This window comes from Thamnophis sirtalis, unplaced genomic scaffold (genome assembly GCF_051295495.1).
Source record: "Thamnophis sirtalis isolate CommonGarterSnake01/CBP01778 unplaced genomic scaffold, rThaSir2_p1.2 scaffold_14, whole genome shotgun sequence".
Taxonomy (NCBI): Eukaryota; Metazoa; Chordata; class Lepidosauria; order Squamata; family Natricidae; genus Thamnophis; species Thamnophis sirtalis.
In genome coordinates, this window is record NW_028261394.1 from 30,786,756 (window position 1) to 30,808,180 (window position 21,425).

At 44.3% G+C, this 21,425-nt stretch overlaps 1 protein-coding gene across 1 annotated transcript; it reads left to right on the top strand.

Moving 5' to 3' along the window:
• The first annotated feature begins 4,666 nt into the window (after positions 1-4,666).
• Positions 4,667-18,619, top strand: CUNH16orf46 (chromosome unknown C16orf46 homolog). The gene is given in 5 exon segments (XM_087729295.1): positions 4,667-4,729; positions 8,552-8,797; positions 13,140-14,231; positions 17,574-18,204; positions 18,207-18,619. Coding segments are annotated over 4 exon segments (2,346 nt in total). The 5' UTR covers positions 4,667-4,729; positions 8,552-8,587.
• Positions 18,620-21,425: the final 2,806 nt, after the last annotated feature.

Genomic DNA, 21,425 nt, shown 5'->3' on the forward strand with positions numbered 1-21,425 from the left:
CCTTCCTTCCTTCCTTCCTTCCTTCCTTCCTTCCTTCCTACCTACCTACCTACCTACCTACCTACCTACCTACCTACCTACCTATCATCTTTAGGAATAGCAAGATCAAGAGATACCTTGAATAACTGGGGATACTTGGTGAATTCTGCCTACTGTGAATGTGGCAATCTGCAAAGCACTTCACACTTGTACACTTGCCTTCTGCTCCTTGTCTTCTTGAGGGCCTTACGACAGCACAATACAATGCCATCAATGATGCATGCTTCTGGGCAAGCACCGCCCACATTAGGCTTTTATACATTTTAAAGTTTACATTCTTATGCTTGCATTCATACCTACAGTAGGAATTTTAATAAAGATTCTTCTAACATGAATAAATAAATAAATTTAGGAACCATGGATCTGCATCACAGAGGACTCTGGGCGGTGCTCAAATAAAACATTAAAAACTGAATATAAAATTTAAAATGGAAGCCAGGATAGTTAAAGTTGACATTAAAAGTTAATTATAAGACAGGGGAGGGGCATTCAGTGTGTTAACCAGCCCTGTGGCTGCATATTCAACTGAGGTGGCAGAACCAGGTTCTTAGATATTTTCAACACCTGCAAACTATGCTTCTTTCACCTTCTTTCCTTCTTTCTTTCCTTCCTTCTTTCCTTCCTTTCTCATTCCTTCCTTCTACTTTCTTTCTTGCTTTTTCTTTCTTGCTTTCTCCTTCCTTCTTTCTTTGTCCTTCTTTCTTTCCTTCCTTCTTTCTCCTTCTTTCCTTCCTTCTTCTTTTTCCTTCCTTCTTTCCTTCCTTCCTTCCTTCCTTCTTTCTCCTTCCTTTCTGCCCCCCCTTTTTAAAAAAAGCCCACTTTATCTCTAAGTCCAGGGGCCTCAAACTTGGCAACTTTAAGGCTTGTGGACATCAACTCCCAGAATTCCCCAGCCTGCAATGAATCTTAAAGTTGCCAGGTTTGGAGAGGCCTAGCTTAGACCAAGCCCCGTCATATGAAGATATTGCTGTACTGTCTATATGACGCGGGGATCCAGAGAACGTGCCAATGCAGTGATACTGCTGTGCCATCCTCATCCAGGAACTCAGATGGGATCTCCGCTAAAGCTATTTGATTGTTAACTGTACCGAGATTGCAGGGATGAGTACATGCTTTTTGTCACATTAGCCTTGTGCTCTAAGTCACCAGAGACCAAACGTAAAGCCTCTTACAAACTGTGCTTTGCTCCTGGGAACTTTCTGGGCATATTATTTACTTAGCAACAGCATGTAAGCGTTTGGCATTGTTTTGTGTCCCACCCACCCCCCGCCCGCCCCAAAAAACACTTTCCAGCTGATTAATGATTTCCAATAAGCTGGAGTGGTTTCTAGGAAACCCAAGCTAAGCCATAAAATGCAATTGTATGTGAGTGTGTGTGTAATAAACGACTAAAAGGTAAATGTTCCCCTCGCACATGTATGCTAGTTGTTCCAGACTCTAGGGGGCAGTACTCATCTCTGTTTTAAAGCCGAAGAGCCAGCGCTATCTGAAGACGTCTCAGTATATATAAATTATATTTTGATCTGCTGGAGTGTGTGGGTGTGTGCACACATATATACATATGTGCATATGAAATAAATACCTACGACTTTTAGAAAGGTTTTTGTGAATATTCAGAAGGGGTGAGGAAGCAGAATTTATAACCGAGCTTTTAATTTTATTTTTAATTTTTTTATTTGATTAGATATTAGGTATGTACAGATGCCACATTACATTGTATGAGAAAGAAAACAAAGCTGTTTTGTGTTGCAAGTTAGGATAAACCAGCTCAGAATTTGTATCCTGAGTTGAGGAGAAATTTACAAACTTTTTAACAAATGGAAACATAATGTATCATTGCAAATCAATTTTGGCTACAAAAAACTATTATTGTTTATTGCTTGTCAAAGAAGCCCTTTTGTGACTCAAAAGGATTGTGTTTCACTCATCATGAATGTCACGGAGTAATTAAATACTTGCTCATATAGGAGAAGGAGTAGAGATTACTAGGAACTTTACTTTGATCATACTCCCACTCTAACTTAGGCTGAGTGTTTTAATGAGACATTCAAATCTCTTTTCTGCCTTCAAAGAAAATGTTCCATGCTCACGATCCCACATAAAGCTGAGCTAGCATCTCCTAGGTGACACTATTTTCATGACAGGTGGCCAATTTGTAATTACTGTTAAATTCTGTGCTTTGCTAAAATAGATTTTCAGATATACTGGATTCCAAAGGATGCACATATGTTCAATTGCATTTTCTAAATAAATTAATGTTTGTAATAAAATCTCAATATTTATCTAGGCTTCTTTAATAAAACCCTTAACTGAACCAGTTTGGTCTAGTGGTAAAGGCACCAGGCTACAGTGAGTTCCAGTCCAATTGTAGGCATGAAAAACTGGCTGACTGACTTTGGACCCAAGGCTTCCCAAGAGCATGAATCAAACTCCTTGCCCTGACAAAATCCCCTTTTATTAATCTACTGTGAATTCTGCTCATTCACAACCAGCAAAGTCTTTCAAGGGAGGATTTACAGTCACAGACCTTATCTGGCTTGGAGAGCTGCCAGGCCCATATCTGCAAAACTTGGCAAGGAATCTCAGAATGTCACGAACCAATTAAGTAAACTAATTGTCTCTTGCAAACTCCACTCCCCTTTCGCTCCTCTTTTATTTCCTCTGGGAGGGGCCATTCATTGTCCACCTGTGGCCTTACTCCCAGGTCAACCCCTGTTCTTTAGCTGTTGCCTTCATCTGGCAACTCTGTGCATGCGCACACAGGGAACAGGCTCCAGCTGTTCATCTGCCTCACTGATGTCTGACTCCAAAGGCAGTTGATAACTGGCATATGGCCCTGGTCCCATCACTGTTTCCAATGCAGAGCCCTCATCAGAGTGTTCTCCAGACTCCAGGACTGGCCCATGTTCCTCTCCAACCATTGTTCGAATCTGTTGCCAGTTCTGCTGGCAACTGTCAGGCTACAACAGGACCAGTCCCTCTCTCTCAGCCCAATTCACCGCACAGGGTCATTGTTGTGGTGAAAATAGGATGAGGAAGATGGGGGAAGGGTTTGGATGGGGAGTGAGATCAATTATCTTCTCGAATCTTGCCCAATGTGACATTAACTGACTGACCCCTACATCTGATGATTTAGTTTAATTTAATGACATGGCTGGGTTGAGATAAAGTGGATTTTTTAGCACTTCTCTCTTTTCGAAAAGAAACAGGTTTTTTTTCTTTGAAAATGTTCTACTTCTCATTTAAGAAGCTTCTTCAGTTCTGGAGAACTGAACTGATGAACTGAAGAAGCTTCTTGGATGAGAAGTGAAACATTTCCAAAGAAAAAAAAGCCAAGAAGGTTAAAAAAAAGCAACTATGAACACTATACTGAGATTAAACCCAGTGACTTGAGTAGGAGGCAGTTTGAGATAAGCAGGCAATGAAACCTGTGTATTTACTTTAGAGAAACAAGGCCTTGCAAAACAAAATGAGTTCATCCGGGTCAGTTTTTCTAATCCAGAGCGCATTTTCCATTTGAAAGTTAGAGGAGAAACAGGGATTGTCAATCATTCTTCCATTATGGGATTTACACCTGCCTTTTCTTTAGCCCAGCAACTCCCCCCCCAGAGGCAGGTTGGCATGGAGCAAGCCTGGCCCAAAGGAGAGTTCAACTTGAACATGGGTGCCCCTAGGGCCAACCCTCAGTTTCATCACAATATTAGGCATTGTGCTGGCATAACAACAACAATAGTAATAAGACTTCAAATTTGCCAAGAATCAGGAGTCTGGTAGCCTCCTTTACTGCTAATCCATATTATTAAAAGGCAGAAGCTTTCTCCCAGCTCATTTCATCACCAGAACTTGCTTTGTCCATCTGATGAAGTGACTGCAGCTGGGGAAAACTTTCCTCCCTCCTTCTGTCCTCCTCTCCCTTTCTATTTCCCCTTCCCCCTTTTTTCCTCCCTCCCTCCCCTTTTCCGTTCACCCATTCTTTTTTCCTCCCTCTCTTTTTCCATCCATCCATCCATCCATCCATCCATCCATCCATCCATCCATCCATCCATCTTTTCCCTCCCTCCCTCCCTATACAAAAGCTAAGAAAAAGCAGGATGCATAAACAACAATACGAGAGAAAAAACTAAAACGGAAAGAGAGAATTAAAACTTTTCCCACAAGACAAAATATATTTTGCAGACATGGGTACAAGAATAAACGGAAGCCTTAGGTTTCCCTGAATTCCTCCCGGGGGATCCCGGACTCCAGGGTTGCACAGACAGGCTCCGTAAACTTGGGCTGCCCTCCGAAGATACTCGGGATCCGGGTCGGGCTTGCCGGAGGTGAGACCTCCTCTTCTTCCTCTCTGCAGCCCCCTCCCCCAGCTGATGAGCTGCCCCCCATCCTCACCACCGCCTATTCCGGTTGCCCGGCAACGGCGGGGTCCCGGGCGACGAGGACAGAGGCGGGAGGCGGCGCGGGGACTGTGATCGCATCGGCGGCTCCATCTCCCCCAGCAGCACGACTCCAGCCGAGCTGGTCCTACTCCTTGGCGGCCGCGGCGTCCTCCTCGCCTCCCCCTGAGCGGCTGAGCGGCGGCGGAGCTCTCGGAGGCGGCGGGACACGGGCGTTGCGGGCGGGGAGGGAGGGAAGGAAGGGAGGAAGGAAGGATCAGGAGCCCGAGGATCGGCTGGACGGCACGCGGGATTATGGGGTGAGTGCGGGGAGGCGAGCGGGCTCCTGAGCCGGTGCAGAGGGCCGCCCGGCTTCCTGCGAAGACCGACCCAGCCTAGTCTGGCTCCCGGAGCTCAGAGGCTCTAGAACACGGGCGGGAGGCCGCCAAGGTAACGGTTATCCCGGCCGCGCGCGAAGCCCCTTCCGCGGAAAGCAGCCGGGGGACGAGATGCTCCTGAGCAGGGGAAGAGTGCCACCAAGAGAACGGCAGCCCTGCCCCTCTGCCCGGCATGGCTTCGGTGGAAAGCCGAGAGGAAATGCTGCCGGAAGCTCTTGGGCCAGGTGCAGAGTGCCTTCCCTACAGCAGGGGGTGGGAGTTAAAGAGGCCCTGAAGTCAAAGGCAAGGGGGGTGGGGTCTGATCACGCTCGTAAAAAACGGAAGGGTGGGTGGGTTGTGCCCCTCGGCAGCTTCTGATCTTGGCACTCTCAAGCTTCATTGGACCTCCGCAGGCTTCCCCAGCGCTAACTTGCAGGACCAAACATTCAAGGAGTTGCCCTTTGTACCCTTGCCATAATAAGGCGTGGGATGTTGAAGGCAAGGTACATGTTTGGAGGGTCAATGAGGGACTGCCCCCCCCCCCAACAACCTCCATAAAGGAGAGAGGCAAAAGAGAGAGCCAGCTTGGTCAGGTAATGTTAAGGCACCAGCCTAGAAAGCTGAAGAATTGTTATTTGTAAAAATAACAGATTAGAATAGAATAACTAGAGTTGGAAGGGGCCATTTCAGAGGAATGGCTGTCCAAACTCTTCTTAAAAACTTCCAGTGTTGGAGCATTCACAACTTCTGGAGGCAAGTTGTTCCAATGGTTAATTGTTCTGTCAGGAAATTTCTCCTTAGTTCTAGGTTGCTTCTCTCCTTGATCACTTTCCACCCATTGCTTCTTGTCTTGCCTTCATGTGCTTTGGAGAATAGCTGGACTCTCTCTTCTTTGTGGCAACCCCTGAGATATTTGGAAAACTGCTATCATGTCACTCCTAATAAAGAGGGGATACAAACAAATAAAGCAGGCCAACATTGGGGGGATTGCTGGGCTAGCAGGAAAAAATGAGGAAAGAGAAGCACAACAGGAAATTGAACTAGATCCAACGAGTCCAAAGTTTTGGGCTTGTGTGAGCATTCTTGTTGTCTCTTGAGAATCAATCCACACCCACATCTGCACTGAAGAAATTTGTCTTCAGTACATAAGCTCTCAGTGTACATAAAAGATATAGTGATAAATCATGATCATAGCCATCAAATACATTCATCATGAATCATGAAATTTAACACTTTGTGATAGTCATAAGATATTAAATAAGCAATCAACGTAAATCATACTAGGAAACTTAATAAAACAATATAAATCGTAAAGGTACAAGCAACAAAGTTATAGTCATAAGTAGAAAAGGAAATAGGTAATAGGAAGGATGAGAAGAAGAATAGTAATACAGTCTTAGTAAATAGTTTGACAGTGTTGTGAGAATTAGTTGTTTAGAAGAATGATGGCATGGGGGAAAACACTGTCCTTGTGCCTAGTTGTTCTAGTGTGCAATGCCCTATATTGTAGTTTTGAGGGTAGAAGCTGAAACAAGGATATGAAGGGTCTGTAGATATTTTCACAGCCCTCTGTGAAGATGAATTCTGCTAAGTGCGTTTTTCTTGAGATGAAACACAAGAATAGGAGGCTGTGTTAAATAAATCTTATTTAATGCATGGATGAGCTCAAATAAGGCTATTAAGTCGGAGTAAACCGTTACTGACAAAGGTTAGCGAACTATCTATGCATTACCGCATCAAAGAAACCCAGTCAATTCAGGATAACCCGCTCCCTCCTAAATAGGAGGGAGACGGGGAACCCCCTGCAGGGTAAGGCTGAGGAATATAGTCAGTTCTTGGCGGACAAAATTGCTCGGTTTCGATCGGAACTGGACTCCACCCCTGCAGATCCAGCCGGGACACAGGGGAATAACTTGGTAGACCATCTCTGGGTTGAGTTCCAGGATGTTGCCTCCGGGGATGTGGACAAGGCTATGCGAGCTGTGAGTTCCTCCACCTGTATACTGGACCCGTGTCCCTCTTGGCTGACTGCCAACAGCAGAGAGGTGACACGAGGCTGGATCCAGGCGGTTGTTACCGCCTCTCTTCGGGAGGGACACCTCCCCACCGCGCTTAAGGCGGCGGTGGTGAGGCCCCTCCTGAAGAAACCGTCCTTGGATCCAGCAGTTCTTAACAACTATCATCCAGTCTCCAACCTCCCCTTTCTGGGGAAGGTTGTTGAGAAGGTGGTGGCCTTACAGCTTCAGCGTACCTTGGAGGAAGCTAACTACCTTGACCCCTTCCAGTCTGGCTTCAGGCCCGGTTACAGCACTGAAACCGCTTTGGTCGCATTGACCGATGATCTCTGGAGAGCCAGAGATGGAGGCTACGCGTCCATCCTGGTTCTCCTTGACCTCTCAGCGGCTTTCGATACCATCGACCATGGTATCCTTCTGCGACGACTGCGGGAGGTGGGGGTGGGCGGCACTGTTTTACAGTGGTTCTCCTCCTACCTCTCGGACAGGTCGCAGTCGGTGTTGGTGGGGAGGGAGAGATCGTCCCCGAGGCCCCTAACCTATGGGGTGCCGCAGGGTTCGGTTCTGTCCCCCCTGCTATTTAACATATACATGAAACCGCTGGGTGAGATCATTCGAAGGCACGGGATAAAATACCACCAGTATGCGGACGATACTCAGTTGTATCTGTCCGCCCCGTGCCAACTCAATGAAGCGGTGGACGTGATGAACCGGGGCCTTGAGGCTGTTAAAGACTGGATGAGAGCTAGCAAACTGGTACTCAACCCGGAAAAGACCGAGTGGCTGTTGTGTTTTCCTCCCAAAAATTTGGCTAATGTTCCACCAATCAGGCTGGGGGGGCAAAATTTATTCCCCTCAGACAGGGTCCGCAACTTGGGAGTCCTCCTGGATCCACAGCTGAGTTTTGACCACCATTTGTCGGCTGTGACCAGGGGGGCATTTGCCCAGGTTCGCCTGGTGCGCCAGTTGCGGCCCTACCTGAACCGGGAGGCTCTCACAACAGTCACTCGAGCCCTTGTGATCTCTAGGCTGGAATACTGCAATGTGCTCTACATGGGGCTGCCCTTGAAGAGCATCCGGCGACTTCAGCTAGTCCAGAACGCGGCCGCGCGAGTGATCATGGGCGCACCACGGTTCGCCCATATAACACCAATCCTCCGTGAGCTGCGCTGGCTACCTGTTGATCGTCGGGTGCACTTCAAGGTCTTACTTACCACCTATAAAGCGCTCCATGGTAGTGGATCTGACTATTTGAGAGACCGCCTTCTGCCAATCACCTCCCTGCGTCCCATCAGATCGCACAGAGTAGGCCTCCTCCGAATTCCATCCGCCAGTCAGTGCCGACTGGCGACTACGCGGAGGAGAGCCTTCTCAGTTGCCGCTCCGACATTATGGAACAACCTCCCCGTGGAGATCCGTACCCTCACCACAGTCCAGGCCTTCCGCATAGCCCTTAAGAGCTGGCTATCCCGTCAGGCCTGGGGATAGGATTATTCTCACCCCGCCCGAATGCTGAGTGAATGTTGTGTTTTATGATCAATTTTCTTTTAACCACGATTCTTTTTTTTTTTTTTTAAGTCTTGTCTTGCACTCCCTTTCCTTCATCGTTGTAAGCCGCCCTGAGTCCCCTCAGGGAAAAGGGCGGCATATAAATTTTCAATAAAAAAAAAAAAAAAAAAACACCAAATTTTTTTTTTTACATTCATTGAGAGTTTATGCTGATGTAAAATCCGCTGTCTTTCACCTGCAGGCAGAAGGCGCGCAACCAGCAGTGACAGCAACTGCTATGAATTCCTCTGGACAGAACCAAAGTGAAATCAACTCTGACAAAGCCGCGACCAAGCCGAGAAATGCGGAAACAGAGATTCGCTGTGTCTATCCCAATGAGAGGCGGGAGAGGAATCAGATTTACACCCTTCTGAGCATCAGCAATAGTGTAAATGAGCAAGAGGAAAGGCCCTTTGAGTATGCGAATGGAACGGGATGGGAGGACGCAGTAAGTAAATCAATTCTTACTCTTAATTAACAGTAATTTCCCTTTTAAAAAAATGTGCAAAAATAATGTACAGAACAGGTAGTCCTTGACTTACCCTTCATTTAAGAAAAGGTAAAAGTTCCCCTCACACATATGTGCTAGTCATTCCCAACTCTAGGGGGCGGTGCTCATCTCTGTTTCAAAGCCGAAGAGCCAGCTCTGTCCGAAGACATCTCCCTGGTCATGTGCCGAAGGTGCAGAGAACACTATTACCTTCCCACCAAAGATGGTTCCTATTTCTCTACTTGCATTTTTACGTTTTCAAAACATGTAAAAGCTGGGACAAGTAATGGGAGCTCACTCCATTACACGGCGCTAGGGATTCAAACCACCGAACTGCGCACCTTTCTGATCCACAAGCTCAGTGTCTTAGCCACTGAGCCCCCGCATCCCTTTATTTAGTGACCCTTCACTTAGTGACCGTTCAAAGTTATTACGGTGCTAATAAAAAGCTCCTTAGGACTGTTTTTTGCACTTGATTCCCAGTGATCAAAATTTGGACGCTGGACAACTGGCTCATATTTATGACGGTGGTAGTGTCCCAGGGGTCATGTAATCACCTTTAATGTCATTTTAACAAGCAAAGTCGATGAGGAAGCCAGATTCATTTAACAACCGTGTTAGTAACTTAACGACTGTGGCAAGAAAAGTTGTAAAATGGGGCAAAGCTCACCTAACAACTGCCTTGCTTAACAACAAGGTAGTTTGGTCTCAATTACGGTCATAAATTCAGGAGGACCTGTAGTCTATCAGTGTACGCCACCAATCCTTTTAATTATTTCAGCTATTAACTTACCCTTGGGATTCTCAACCTTGGGAATTCTGGGAGTTGAAGTCCACATTTTTTGAAGTTGCTAAGCCTTCGCTTAAGGCTACATAATAGATCATCCCCGTATGCTTATAGCTTATCTCCTACAGAAATAATAATAATAAGTAGGCATCTATTAAAACTGTTGTGGGGGATGACGACTAAGGAAGACCATGCAGCTCCTGGCGAGGGGCTTTGAAACTTTGGGGTGCAGAAAGAGCAGCCGAGGATTCAGCTTGTGAGACTGCTGGGCTGGAGGAAGCAAGAAAGGGTCTTGGAAGGAGGGAGGCAAACGTGGGGAAGGCGCATGGGTGTGTCTAGGAGCAGAGTGAGTTATCGGGGTGCTCCCACAAGTGCGTGCATGGAGAGAAGAGATTTCCAGGACAGAGAGAGACATGGGGGAAATGGACCTGGTTTAGTAGGGGCATAAAAGCTACAAGACATAAAGCTACAAGAATATTGAGCCAAGGTGGCGCAGTGGTTAAATGCAGCACTGCAGGCTACTGCTAGATCAGCAGGTCAGCAGTTCAAATCTCACCGGCTCAGGGTTGACTCAGCCTTCCATCCTTCCGAGGTGGGTAAAATGAGGACCCAGATTGTTGGGGGCAATATGCTGACTCTCTGTAAACCGCTTAGAGAGGCCTGAAAGGCCTATGAAGCGGTATATAAGTCTACTGCTATTGCTATATTTCCAAAACACCAGAGGGCAGGATAAGAAACAGTGGATGGAAACTAATCTAGAAGAGAAGCAACCTGGAATTGAGGAGAAACTTCCTAACAGAGAGGACAGTTAACCACTGGAACAGAAGTTGCCTTCAGAAGTTGTGGGTGCTTCATCGCTGGAGGTTTTCAAGAAGAGACTGGACAGCCACTTGTCTGAAATGGTATAGGACAGTGATGGCGAATCTTTTTTTGGCTCGTGTGCCAGAAGCGGGGGAAGCGCAGTGGGGTCGTGTGCGGGCGTGCCACACCCATAATGCTATGCGCATGACCCCAGCATGCATGTGTGCACGGCCAGCGCTCCCCCCATTTTTGGCACACTTTTTTCGCCCTCCCCAGGCTCCAGAGGCTTTCTAGGAGCCTGGGGAGGGTGAAAACAACCTCCCCCGCCCCCCTGGAGGCTCTCCGGAGCTTCCCTGAAGCCTCTGGAGCACGAAAAACTGGCCCTAAGGGCAAACTGGAAGTTCGGGAACGGATTTCCAGTTTGCTCGTAGGGCCGATATTAGCCCTCCGGAGTTTTCAGGGAAGCCTCCTCCTCCTCCTCTCTTCTCCGGAGAGTAAAAAATGGCCTCAAATGAAGGCCAAAGTCAGCTGGCCAGGGTGCGCATGCACGCTGGAGCTGACAGGGCAACACCTCACATGCTCTAACAAATGGCTCTGCGTGCCACCTGTGGCAGGCGTGGCATAGGTTCTCCATCAGGGGTATAGGATTTCCTGCTTGAGCAGAGGACTGGATGAGAAGATCCCAAGGTCCCTTCCAGCTCTGTTCTGATTCTGAATAATCTGAGTAATTCATTAGGGACAATTTATTTGTGGGGTAATGCTCTAATAATGTGGAAGATGGAAGCAATATGAAAATCACTTTAAAAAAAAGATTAATTGGTTTGTCCTTTGTGAAATCCACGGTTGGGTTTCTGCTATTAGGGAGAATAAAATATGGGGCTTTGTGCCTGTAATAGTATGTAAAGAAACCCTTGGGAGACCAGGTGAAAAGAACTGTCAAATAAGAGACAACAGCTAGATTGTGGGTGGGATAAGAGGCTCAGAAGAGACCTACCCAGGGCGGGAGTAAGGCCAGATGATGAATGGCCCCTCTCAGAGGAAATAAAAGAGGAACAAAAGGGGAGTGGAGTTTGCAGGAGACAATTATTTTGCTTAATTGGTTCTTGACTCTCCAAGACTCCTTGCCAAGTTCTGCAGATATCAGCCTGTCAGATCTCCAAGCCAGATAAGGTCTGTGACTGTAAATCCTCCCTTGAAATACTTTGCTGGATGTGAATGAGCAGAATTCACAGGAAATTAATAAAAGGGTCAGGACAAGCAGTTTGCTTCATGCTCTTGGGAAGCCTCAGTCAGAACATGTTCCAAGGACACGGTGCTTCCCTCCCTCGCAGGAGGAGTCCCAAGTTTTGGTGCAAGATGCTGCGCGTGATTTTAAGAGGGAGAAAGAGGGAGATCAAAAGCCAGGAGAGAGGCCCGTTTTGGAGCCACCGTTAAATCCTGTGATTCATTCCAGAGCTGCCAAATGGGTTGTTAAATGCTTCACTGGATAAAGAGAAGTGCTTCTGAATGGCCTGAAAACGTCATTCTTACTGCATCTCGTTCCAGATCAAGACTTTTTTCCCCTGCACGCAACTTGAATTTTAAAACTGACACAGGCAGCCCTTACGACAACAACTGAGCCCAAGATTTCTGTTGCTAATTGAGATGTTTGTCGAGCTTTTGCCCCATTTTACAATCTTGGTTGCCACCGCTGTTAAGTGAATCACTGCAGTGGTTGAGTTAGTGCCATGGCTGGTAAGTAAATCTGGCTTCCCCATTGACTTTGCTTCACCATCGCAAAAGGTGCTCGTGTGACCCTGGGACGGTGCAACCATCATAAATATAAACCAGTTGTCAAACGTCTGAATTCTGATCACGTAACCATGGGGCTGCTGCAATGTTTTAAAGAGTGAAAAGCGGTCAGAAATTCCTTTCTTCGTGCTATTGTACATTTGAATGGTCACTAAGTGAATAGGCTATAAGTTGAGGACTAGCTGTAAGTGCTTTTACTGGAAGGTCTAATCATGTCATCCTTTAAAACTGTAGTTTTCATTCACGATGTGCCATTTCCGCATAGGATTTGCTCATAAGAGCTGCGGTGGTGCAGAGGTTAGAGTGCAGTACTGCAGGCTACTTCTGCTGACTGCCAGCAGTTTTGGCAGTTCAAGTCCCATTGGCTCATGGTTGACTCAGACTTCCATCCTTCCAAGGTTGGTTCCCCCAGATTGTTGGGGGAATAGACTGACTCTGTAAAATGTTTAGAGAGGACTGGAAAGTATTATGAAGCAGTATGTAAGTTTAAGTGCTATTGCTATTGCTATTGCTATTGCTATTGCTATTGCTATTGCCCTTCCTTCCTTCCTTCCTTCCTTCCTTCCTTCCTTCCTTCCTTCCTTCCTTCCTTCCTTCCTTCCTTCCTTTTTTCCTTCCCTATCCCTATCCCTATCCATCATGCGCAGTGGTTACAAGGCAATGTTGCAGACTGACTCTGCCCACTGCCAGCAGTTCGATCCTGACTGACACAAGGTTAACTCAGCCTTCCGTCCTTCCAAGGTCGGTAAAATGAGGACCCAGATTGTTGGGGAAAATATGCTGACCCTGTAAACCGCTTAGAGAGGGCTGTAAAAGCACTGTGAAATGGTATATAAGTCTAAGTGCTATTACTACAATCCCCAGGACTTTTTTTTAATTTAAAAAAACTGTATACTGTTTTTCCTCCTTTCATGTCTTCAGATCCAAAGCTGGAGCAAAACAGCCCCGTTTGCTTACCTTCAATTACAAAAGAGAACCCGAAAGTCCAAGACCAGTGAGTCCGTCAATCGATGCCTCTACTGCTTAGATTTGACGCAAGGCGTGGAACTGGAGCCCAAGAATATTGCCCAAGTCAAATCTGATTTCAAACTCAACCCAAGCGCTGCTACGGGCAGCCCTCCGGAAAAACAACAGACTTTGCTGTACTCTAATTCAGTCATGACGACAACTGCTGCTGCTGCTACTACAACTTCTGCAACAGATGAGCCTAAGAGAGAAACAGATTATAGCAATCTGCACTCTATTCAAATGTCCCAAGGAGAAAAGAAAAAAATGGTCTTAAGAGAAGCCCAAGCGACTCTGAGTGAAAAAAAGTTATTTCTCCTGAAAGAGCACCTGCTCTTCCCGGCGGAAAAGAAACCGGTGCCCATAAAGGAATATAACATCCTGTCACCAGGAAAACCCCAAAGTCTAGAAATGGCCAAGGCCAAAGAGCTAAGGAGCCACGAGCCTCTTCTGTGGAATCAGTCTGGCACTGAAATCACTGCTAAGTCATCCTTAGTCCTGCCACCCCTGAAGGATCCAACGCTCAAACACAGCCTGGATAACTCTCCAAAGAAAAGTAAGGCGGTTCATTCCCAGGCCAGTGAGAAAACCTTCCATGCTTTGGCAGAGACGGTTTCCTGCCCTCAGTTTTTAAAACCCAAGCAGCTCAAGGGCGAGCCGAGGATAGACGCCGTGTACGATGCGGTGAAGGAGCAGATAAAAATGCACCAGATAGCCTCCGCCTTTGTGCCACAGCTTTCCAAGACTTCACTCCTCTCGAGGCGTTTGGATCGGGGCTACTGGCCCTGTGGTTTTCTGCCGGCTAGGAAAAGCCTAACTTTGAGCAGTTCAGTTCAGCTGAGAAGACATGGGCACCTCCACTGCAGCCATTCCCTGCACACGAAAGGAAGCCACGCCAGCAAGGCCAATGAAATTAGGAGCAGGAGTTACAATGGAAGCAAACAGGAAGGAAGCCAGGCCAGATCTCTGGACATCCCACTGCTTTCTGGACTGTTCCCTTCCTTAACGGTCAGCCGGATTGGGTTAACAGCACTGCCTCCTAGGCTGACCTGACTTCTTAATTTGTAATTTGGGGGTTGAGATGTTAATAGATTTGGTTGGCTCGCTCTGTACGAGAACTAATATGGAAGGTTCCCTAATTAAACAGACTGGATTGTAATCATTATCATCCATGTTCAGAGGCAACCTCTCCTTACTTCTGTAGAAAAAAAAACAACTGCTGGTCAGCTACTCTAAAACAAGAATTTCTGTGGCATTTCAAATGTTGGTTGTTAAAGTTAAATGACTCTTAAGCCAGGAGTGTCCAACCTTGGCAAATTTAAGATCGTGGACTTCAACTTCCTGTACTTTTGGGGAGGTGAAATCCAGATTTTAAAGTTGGCAAGGTTGGACACCCCTGCCTTTCAAAAAAAAAAGTCTTGAAGTGCTTTGCTTTTAGGAGAAAGCTTACGGCGATATTTTTGCCATGGTTAAGTGTACCCACCTAGCTCACTAAGGGTACTGAGGATGGGGGTTTTGCCCTGCCAATCTCTCATGTGCAACTATAAAATGATTCAGATTGTACTGTAGTCATTTGGCCATATATGTGGGGAGGACTATTGCAGGAGGAACAGGATCATATGCTCGGTCTCTCCTAGGGGTCTTTGACTCAAATCTTGTCTTGTTTTAAAGTTGCACACTTAAGACACATTGGAGACAAAATGCAGCCTGTAAATTTAACCAATGTGCTTTATGAGCTCTGTTCATCTTGGCAGGTCACAATCCGGACAGCCCTTCATGGAAGGTATAACAAATGCCCTCTCAGTCTCACTTAAGCCACTTTTGAGATGCTGTTAAGAATTTAGTTTTGAACTTGCCTTTTAATTTAAATGTTTAAACAATTTATAGATAAGTCAATATGTGAAGCAAAGTTTTACTTGTTTTGAGGTTTTGGTCTTTGTTTTTTGGTTTGTATGTTATTTTGACTTCCGCAACTTGCTTAAGACTTTTCTTATCCATGTCAAATTAGATATGTTACCTTGTTTTACCGTCTAGATAGCTTCAATAAATTCTTTTTTTGAATGGACACTGATAGCATGTACCTCGGTATTTCAGTCCAAGCTATTTTCCTGTCAATAACTACCATAATTATCTGACATGTTACCTGATATAGTTTGGTAAGGTAACGACAGCTCTGGGCATCAAATTGCAAGAGACCCTAATCTCACTTAAAAATCTTGATTTGGGGAATCTACTTAGATTCAGAAAGCCTTCCAAGTAATTCTTAGAAAGATTTTGCCAAGAAAATCCTTTTCTTGGTTTTAAAGAAATATATTCCTGGAAACATGCACTTGGAAGGCTCATACCCAAATAATTTGAAAGTTGCATGGTTATACCCCAAGAAAATGATATAGAAAACATGCAGGCTTGGTTGATAGAATGCTTCAATTATTCTAGGATCTACTGCAATGCTTACTATTTGTGTCCATGAACAGTAAAATCCTACATTACATTTGACTAGGAAAATCTCTAGGCCAGTCCCTGGTTTGTTATCAAACTGGCCAGAATAATCTCGACTGAGAAAATCTATATTTGCAAATGAATCTTGTATTAATTGCAATGGATATGAGAATGGCATCACTATCAATTTTTTTTTGGTGGGGGAAGGTCAAAAATTATATCTGAACTGACATCATGGATAAGAAAATATAAATAAAATAAAAGCTGCTGTCCAGAAAAAAAAATAGAAAGAAAAATGGTTTTGTTTGACACATATATGTAATAAAATCAAATTAGGGAACCATGCTTAACAGTTTGTAGTTTTTTGTATCAAAAGTAAAAAAAAATATTATGGCTTTGACAAAAAGAATATTTAAAGCAAAACTTACTCTTAGATAAAAGCATGTTTAGGATTAGGTTAGATGTCCCATTTCTTTGGGAGAGGTTTAAGATGGCAGTTTTCTACTGTCTTGTTTGCTGCAAAAATTCACTCAATTTGACTAGTTTCTAAATAAACATACAGGTACTATGACTATGGAGTTAGTGGGAACCATAAATATTTAACACTGCTTGAGAGCCAGTTTAGTGTAGTGGTTAAGGCATCAGGCTAGAAACTGGGAGAATATGAGATCTAGTTCCATCTTAATAGGTGAATTGGGCCAGTCACTTTACCTCAGCCCTAGGAAAGAGGCAATGGGCAATCGCTTCTGAAAAACCTTGCCAAGAAAACTGCAGGGACTTCTTCATGTAGTTTCTAAGAATCAGACATGCTTGTTGAATGGAACAAACAAACAAACACTGTTTAATTGAAGCTCTAATTTATCTTTTTCTGCTCTCCAAAAGGAATGTTTACAATTTATTACTACAGAACTAGGTTTTAAAATAACATATTTAAAATCTACACATATAATACATAGCAAACACTTTACTTTTAGCAGCACTCTCTTTCTCTCTCACATACACACTTTTTAATTCTCCTAAAAATTAACTAGTTTTTTTTTACACAGCAATAGCATTTAGACTTATATATTGCTTCATAGAGTTTTATAGCCCTTTCTAAGTGGTTTGCAGAGTCAGCTTATTGCCCCCAACAATTTGGGTCCTCATTTTACTGATCTCGGAAGGATGGAAAGCTGAGACAACCCTGAGCCCTGTCAGTATCAAACTCCATGTTATGGGCAGAGTTAGCCTGCAGTATTGCAGTCTAACCACCGTGCCACCATGACTTTTAACATAACAAATGAGCTCCAATTTTTTTAAGGAATCTGTAGGCATGCAAAAAAAAAAGGGGGGGGGGAACCTGCAGTATGTAGAATGGCAAAATAAAGGGCTCCTATTTAGATATATTAACAAATTTGAAACCACTATGGATGGAAACAAGTTATGTAAAGAGGAGGACTGGTTTTTCCTGACAACAACAAATAAACAGACCAGCACTAAATTATGGAATATCCATATAAATGTATATTATGACCTGGCCTGGGACAAAGCTTTTCAGAATGCGATAAAATCGCCTTGTACACAAAAATATATTTTTTAAATGCACTGTTGATAGCACAAATGACCCATGTAAAGCCTTTCTGTTAGCCTACTTAACTTTGGGAGGCGCACTAAGAGATCATTATTAATTTCCCAGTTCCTTGAGATCCATTAACTTAATAGTGAACTTTAGTTAAAAGGAGAGGTTGTGATTTTCAAGTGAAAACTTTGTGGCATGGGAAAGCATCTTAAGACACTATGCCAAGGATTGAAAGTTTCTCCAATTTACTCAAATTCATCAAACTGAGGTCTGGAAAAGTCATAGTTTTGGTATAGCCACAAAATTTCTTTACACTAATAAAAAGAAGGTTCCATCTTTTTGCCCCCCACTAGGAACCAAGCTGGGAAAGAGTTACTCCTTTCATATGCTGTGAGACCCCAAAGCGGCCCAAGAAGTCAAGAATAACTCAACCAACCTCAAGTCTACCTCACCAGAATACATCACAGTCTCTTAAGAAAAACGTGTCTCGGGGAACCAACCAACAACCAAGCGCGGAGTGCAAATTCACCAAAGGAGAACCCATCACAAGCAGCAGAAAAGCTGGAAGTTCCTGCTTTAAGCCTTATACCTACATCCCAAAGATAAATGCCAACCCGGAGGGAGAAAGGGTAAGAGGAAAATTAGACTCCATTCAGACGTTCCTAGGGGAGAAAAGGACTTTGCCGATAAAGGAGTATGAAATTGAGTATTCTCAGCAGGCGGAACAGGAGACCCTGAGCATGCCAAAAGCGAGCCAAGGCCACCCTCCAGACAGCTTGGGCTGCCTCACTTTAAACGCGCTATTGGTCTTCCAGCCAGAAGACGGGGTCATCAACCTGCACCTGGAGCCCCCTCCTAAACCTAAAGCGGTAGTGGCCAAGAGATCGGGCAAGAGGCACGGCGCTTCGACACGCATCGTCTCTCGCAGCTGCGCTGCGAAAGAAGCCAAAGAAAAGAATCAAACCAAAGTAGATATAGATCATATGGTGAAAAAACAAATACAAAAATCATGTACCGCTCTCTGATTGGTCCAGGATGCACGAGGGTTCTGTTTTGTCCTCTTTGCATGGCGCGGGAAACAAAAAAACAACAACTACAAAGCCATTGCTTGGCGAAACCATACAGGTTCCCTTTTATTGTCTATCCCTGTGATGGCAAGCCTATGGCACGCATGCCTGAAGTGGCATGTGGAGCACATACGTTGCCTGTTCCTCTTCTGGGTTTCTGGCTTGTGTATGCAAGCGATGATCAGCTAGCCTTCGTGCGTGCAGCAGTGTCGGTGCACCTACCAGCTGATAGTTCATTTTCCAATGCATGCATGCTCCCTGGGCACCTCCTCTTCCAGGCTGCAGCTCAGATGAGTGTGCGCGCATGCTTCCTTTTGGGCACTCGGTGCTGAAAAGGTTTGCCATCACTGGTCCATCCTCAGAAATACAAAGATTATTTACAAGGCTGGCGGCATCAATAGTAAGTGCCCATTTTTAATGGGTAGAATTATTCACAAGGGAGTAATTGTTGCCAGGGGTCAATTTCCCAAGAGGTGCAGAACATTATTTACTTGCATTCTTGGGCTTTGCAACTTTTCAGGTTCTTACGTCCCTTGAAAAGTTCCCCTTTAAGAATTTAAAATTTAAGACACAAAGAGTTACCACACTGCCTTTATGGAAGCAGTTTCATTTAGGGCTATTTAACATATTTGCAATGTTATGCAGGGTGTATACTGCATGTAAACCTCCAATGCAGAGCAAAAGTTCAGATTAGCCATTTTACTTAGGGGAGAGAATTAAGAGGTAGCATCAAAATATCAAATGGTTGTGTGAATGTTGGTTTCCTCTTTGCAATTCATCTTTAGTTGCCTGCAGGTGAGTGTGCCTGTATCGAGGTATTAAAAAAACACCCAACCCCAGAAGCTTGTGCAATTTTAACAGATGCAACAGTTAACAATCCTATGTGATCTTCAGGAAGCTGACCAACTGTCAGCAAGAGCACAAAACTCTCCATAAAAGGAAGAATCCACAATTTTTATTTTCATTTTTTCTATCATCTTCTCCCTTCCTCCACTTCTGTGCGATTAAGCTAGTGTTCTCTTATGCCCCGCCTTAAAAAAAACCTCCCTTCCTGGCGGATAAACTGGGCAGATCCATCATTTCTCAGCCAATTAACAATGGGTGGGAATTCACATTCACAGGCATTGCGCAACAGGGTGTCCAATTAGACTGTGATTTCAGATTCCAGAATGGTGCTTCCAGTGAGTAAATCTTCCTCCCTCTCAATAGCTCCCTGTCTATAGAAAGCTAGTTGTTAAACCTGTTTTCCAACAAGCCAGCTTTTCTCAACTGACGGTGCTTGTGCATCCAGATGTCAGCATCAGGAAAGCCTCTGCACTCTTTCCTCCAGAGCACAATCTGCTTATTCAGAATCGCAGTCAATTTTCATAAAATCAGAGGATTATAGCAAGAGGTTCAATTGAATATGCCTTACAGGTGACTTCAGAATCAAAACTGAGGCTATATAGCTGACCCTTAAAACTGGCTCACTTGCTGGAAGTGGCAGATGGGGGGGGGGGTAAGACAACCTCATTCCTGTCCCGTCCATCTCTTAGCTCTTTCAGTTGTGGTTTTAGTAGTTTTTTTAAATAACATTTCAATTTGTGTAGCTTTAATATTTAAACTGTATTTTACCTCTTTTATGACTTGGGAGATGCCCGGAGTCACCTTGAAGGGGAGATGGGCAGCATAAACATTTAATAAATAAATAATGATAATAAATAAAACTTTCCTGACAACTTTTCAAGGCAAGGGGAAGACCCCTATAGGCCCTTTCTGAGTGGACGCAGAAGTAATGAACTTCATCCTACATCTTGCAATATTTTAGAATACAATAGAGTTGGAAGGGACCTTGGAGGTCTTCTAGTCCAGCCCCCTGCTCAAGCAGGAGAACTATACCATCTCACACCACTGACTGCCCATTCTCTTCTTAAAACCTCCAGTGATGGAGTTCCCATGATTTCCGGAGGCAAGCTGTTTCATTGTCCTTACTGTTAGGAAGTTTCTCCTTAAATCCAGGTTGTTTCTCTCTTTTGAAGGACTTCTTTCAAAGAACTCCTCTAAACAATACCACAGCTTTGTTTTTCTCACACCGAAATATTTAAAGTTACTTTCTAAATACAACTGTGAAGTATCTGTCTTCAGATACTTGAAACGTATGAGACAGACTTCTGCCAAAGAAACATTTTGGACCCTTCTTCCTGTGAGAAAGGAAGCACCAAAATTTCTCATGCAAATATTTCACATGTAGTTGCTTGCAACTGTTACTTATTAGGACCTTATGTGGAGGAGCAACCTGTAAGACTGCATTCATGTTAAATGAGCAACCTGTAGGACTGCATTCATGTTTTAGTGTCTAAAGATTAAATTAAGGTTTTGGCCCTCATTAATTCTGATACTGCATTGAAACAGGACTACATCTCTTAAAATTTAAGTTTAGGAACCCATGAAAGGTGTGTTTATTACATGAAATGTACATGTATGGAACTAAGTGTGCAAACAAAACCATTGTAATACGGATGTATCAATAGGAAAGGAATAGGCCTTTTATCTCAAAACTGTAAGTAGGATTAATAACATAACCATCAATAAACATTTCAAATAAATAATTAAGAGACAGGCTTAGCTTGTTTTTGTCAATAAATTGAATGCAAATTATTTTTTTTTAAAGGGATTGGTAGTTTGATTGAAAAACAGCTGAGAAGGAAAAGGACTTATATATAATTATCTATTATAACAAAACTTCAATTCAGAACAAGTGGCTTATTGTTGCAAACATTTATCCTCCTAAAACTATCCTGATAATGTGCCTGGATCTTACTAAATATGCCTACATAGCCATCATGTTGTTTTTTTTAGATCTAGAATACTTCTCACTGGCAGATAAGACCAGCACATGGCTGGAAATGATCCTACAAATACAAAATTAAAGGCTGCAGCAGAAGTTAAGATACCAAACTCTCGTCGATAAACTAGTCACACATAAGGATGATGTTCTTGTATAAGATAACCCCTATTTGAGCAACGGACTATGTAAAGGGATGGAAGGTATCCATTTTTGGAACAAACTCAGCAGCTCTTCCTAGGACCCCCATATAAGAGGTATTGATGATGTTACTCAACTCCCTTCAGATCTAACCAGCATGGCTAATAACGAGA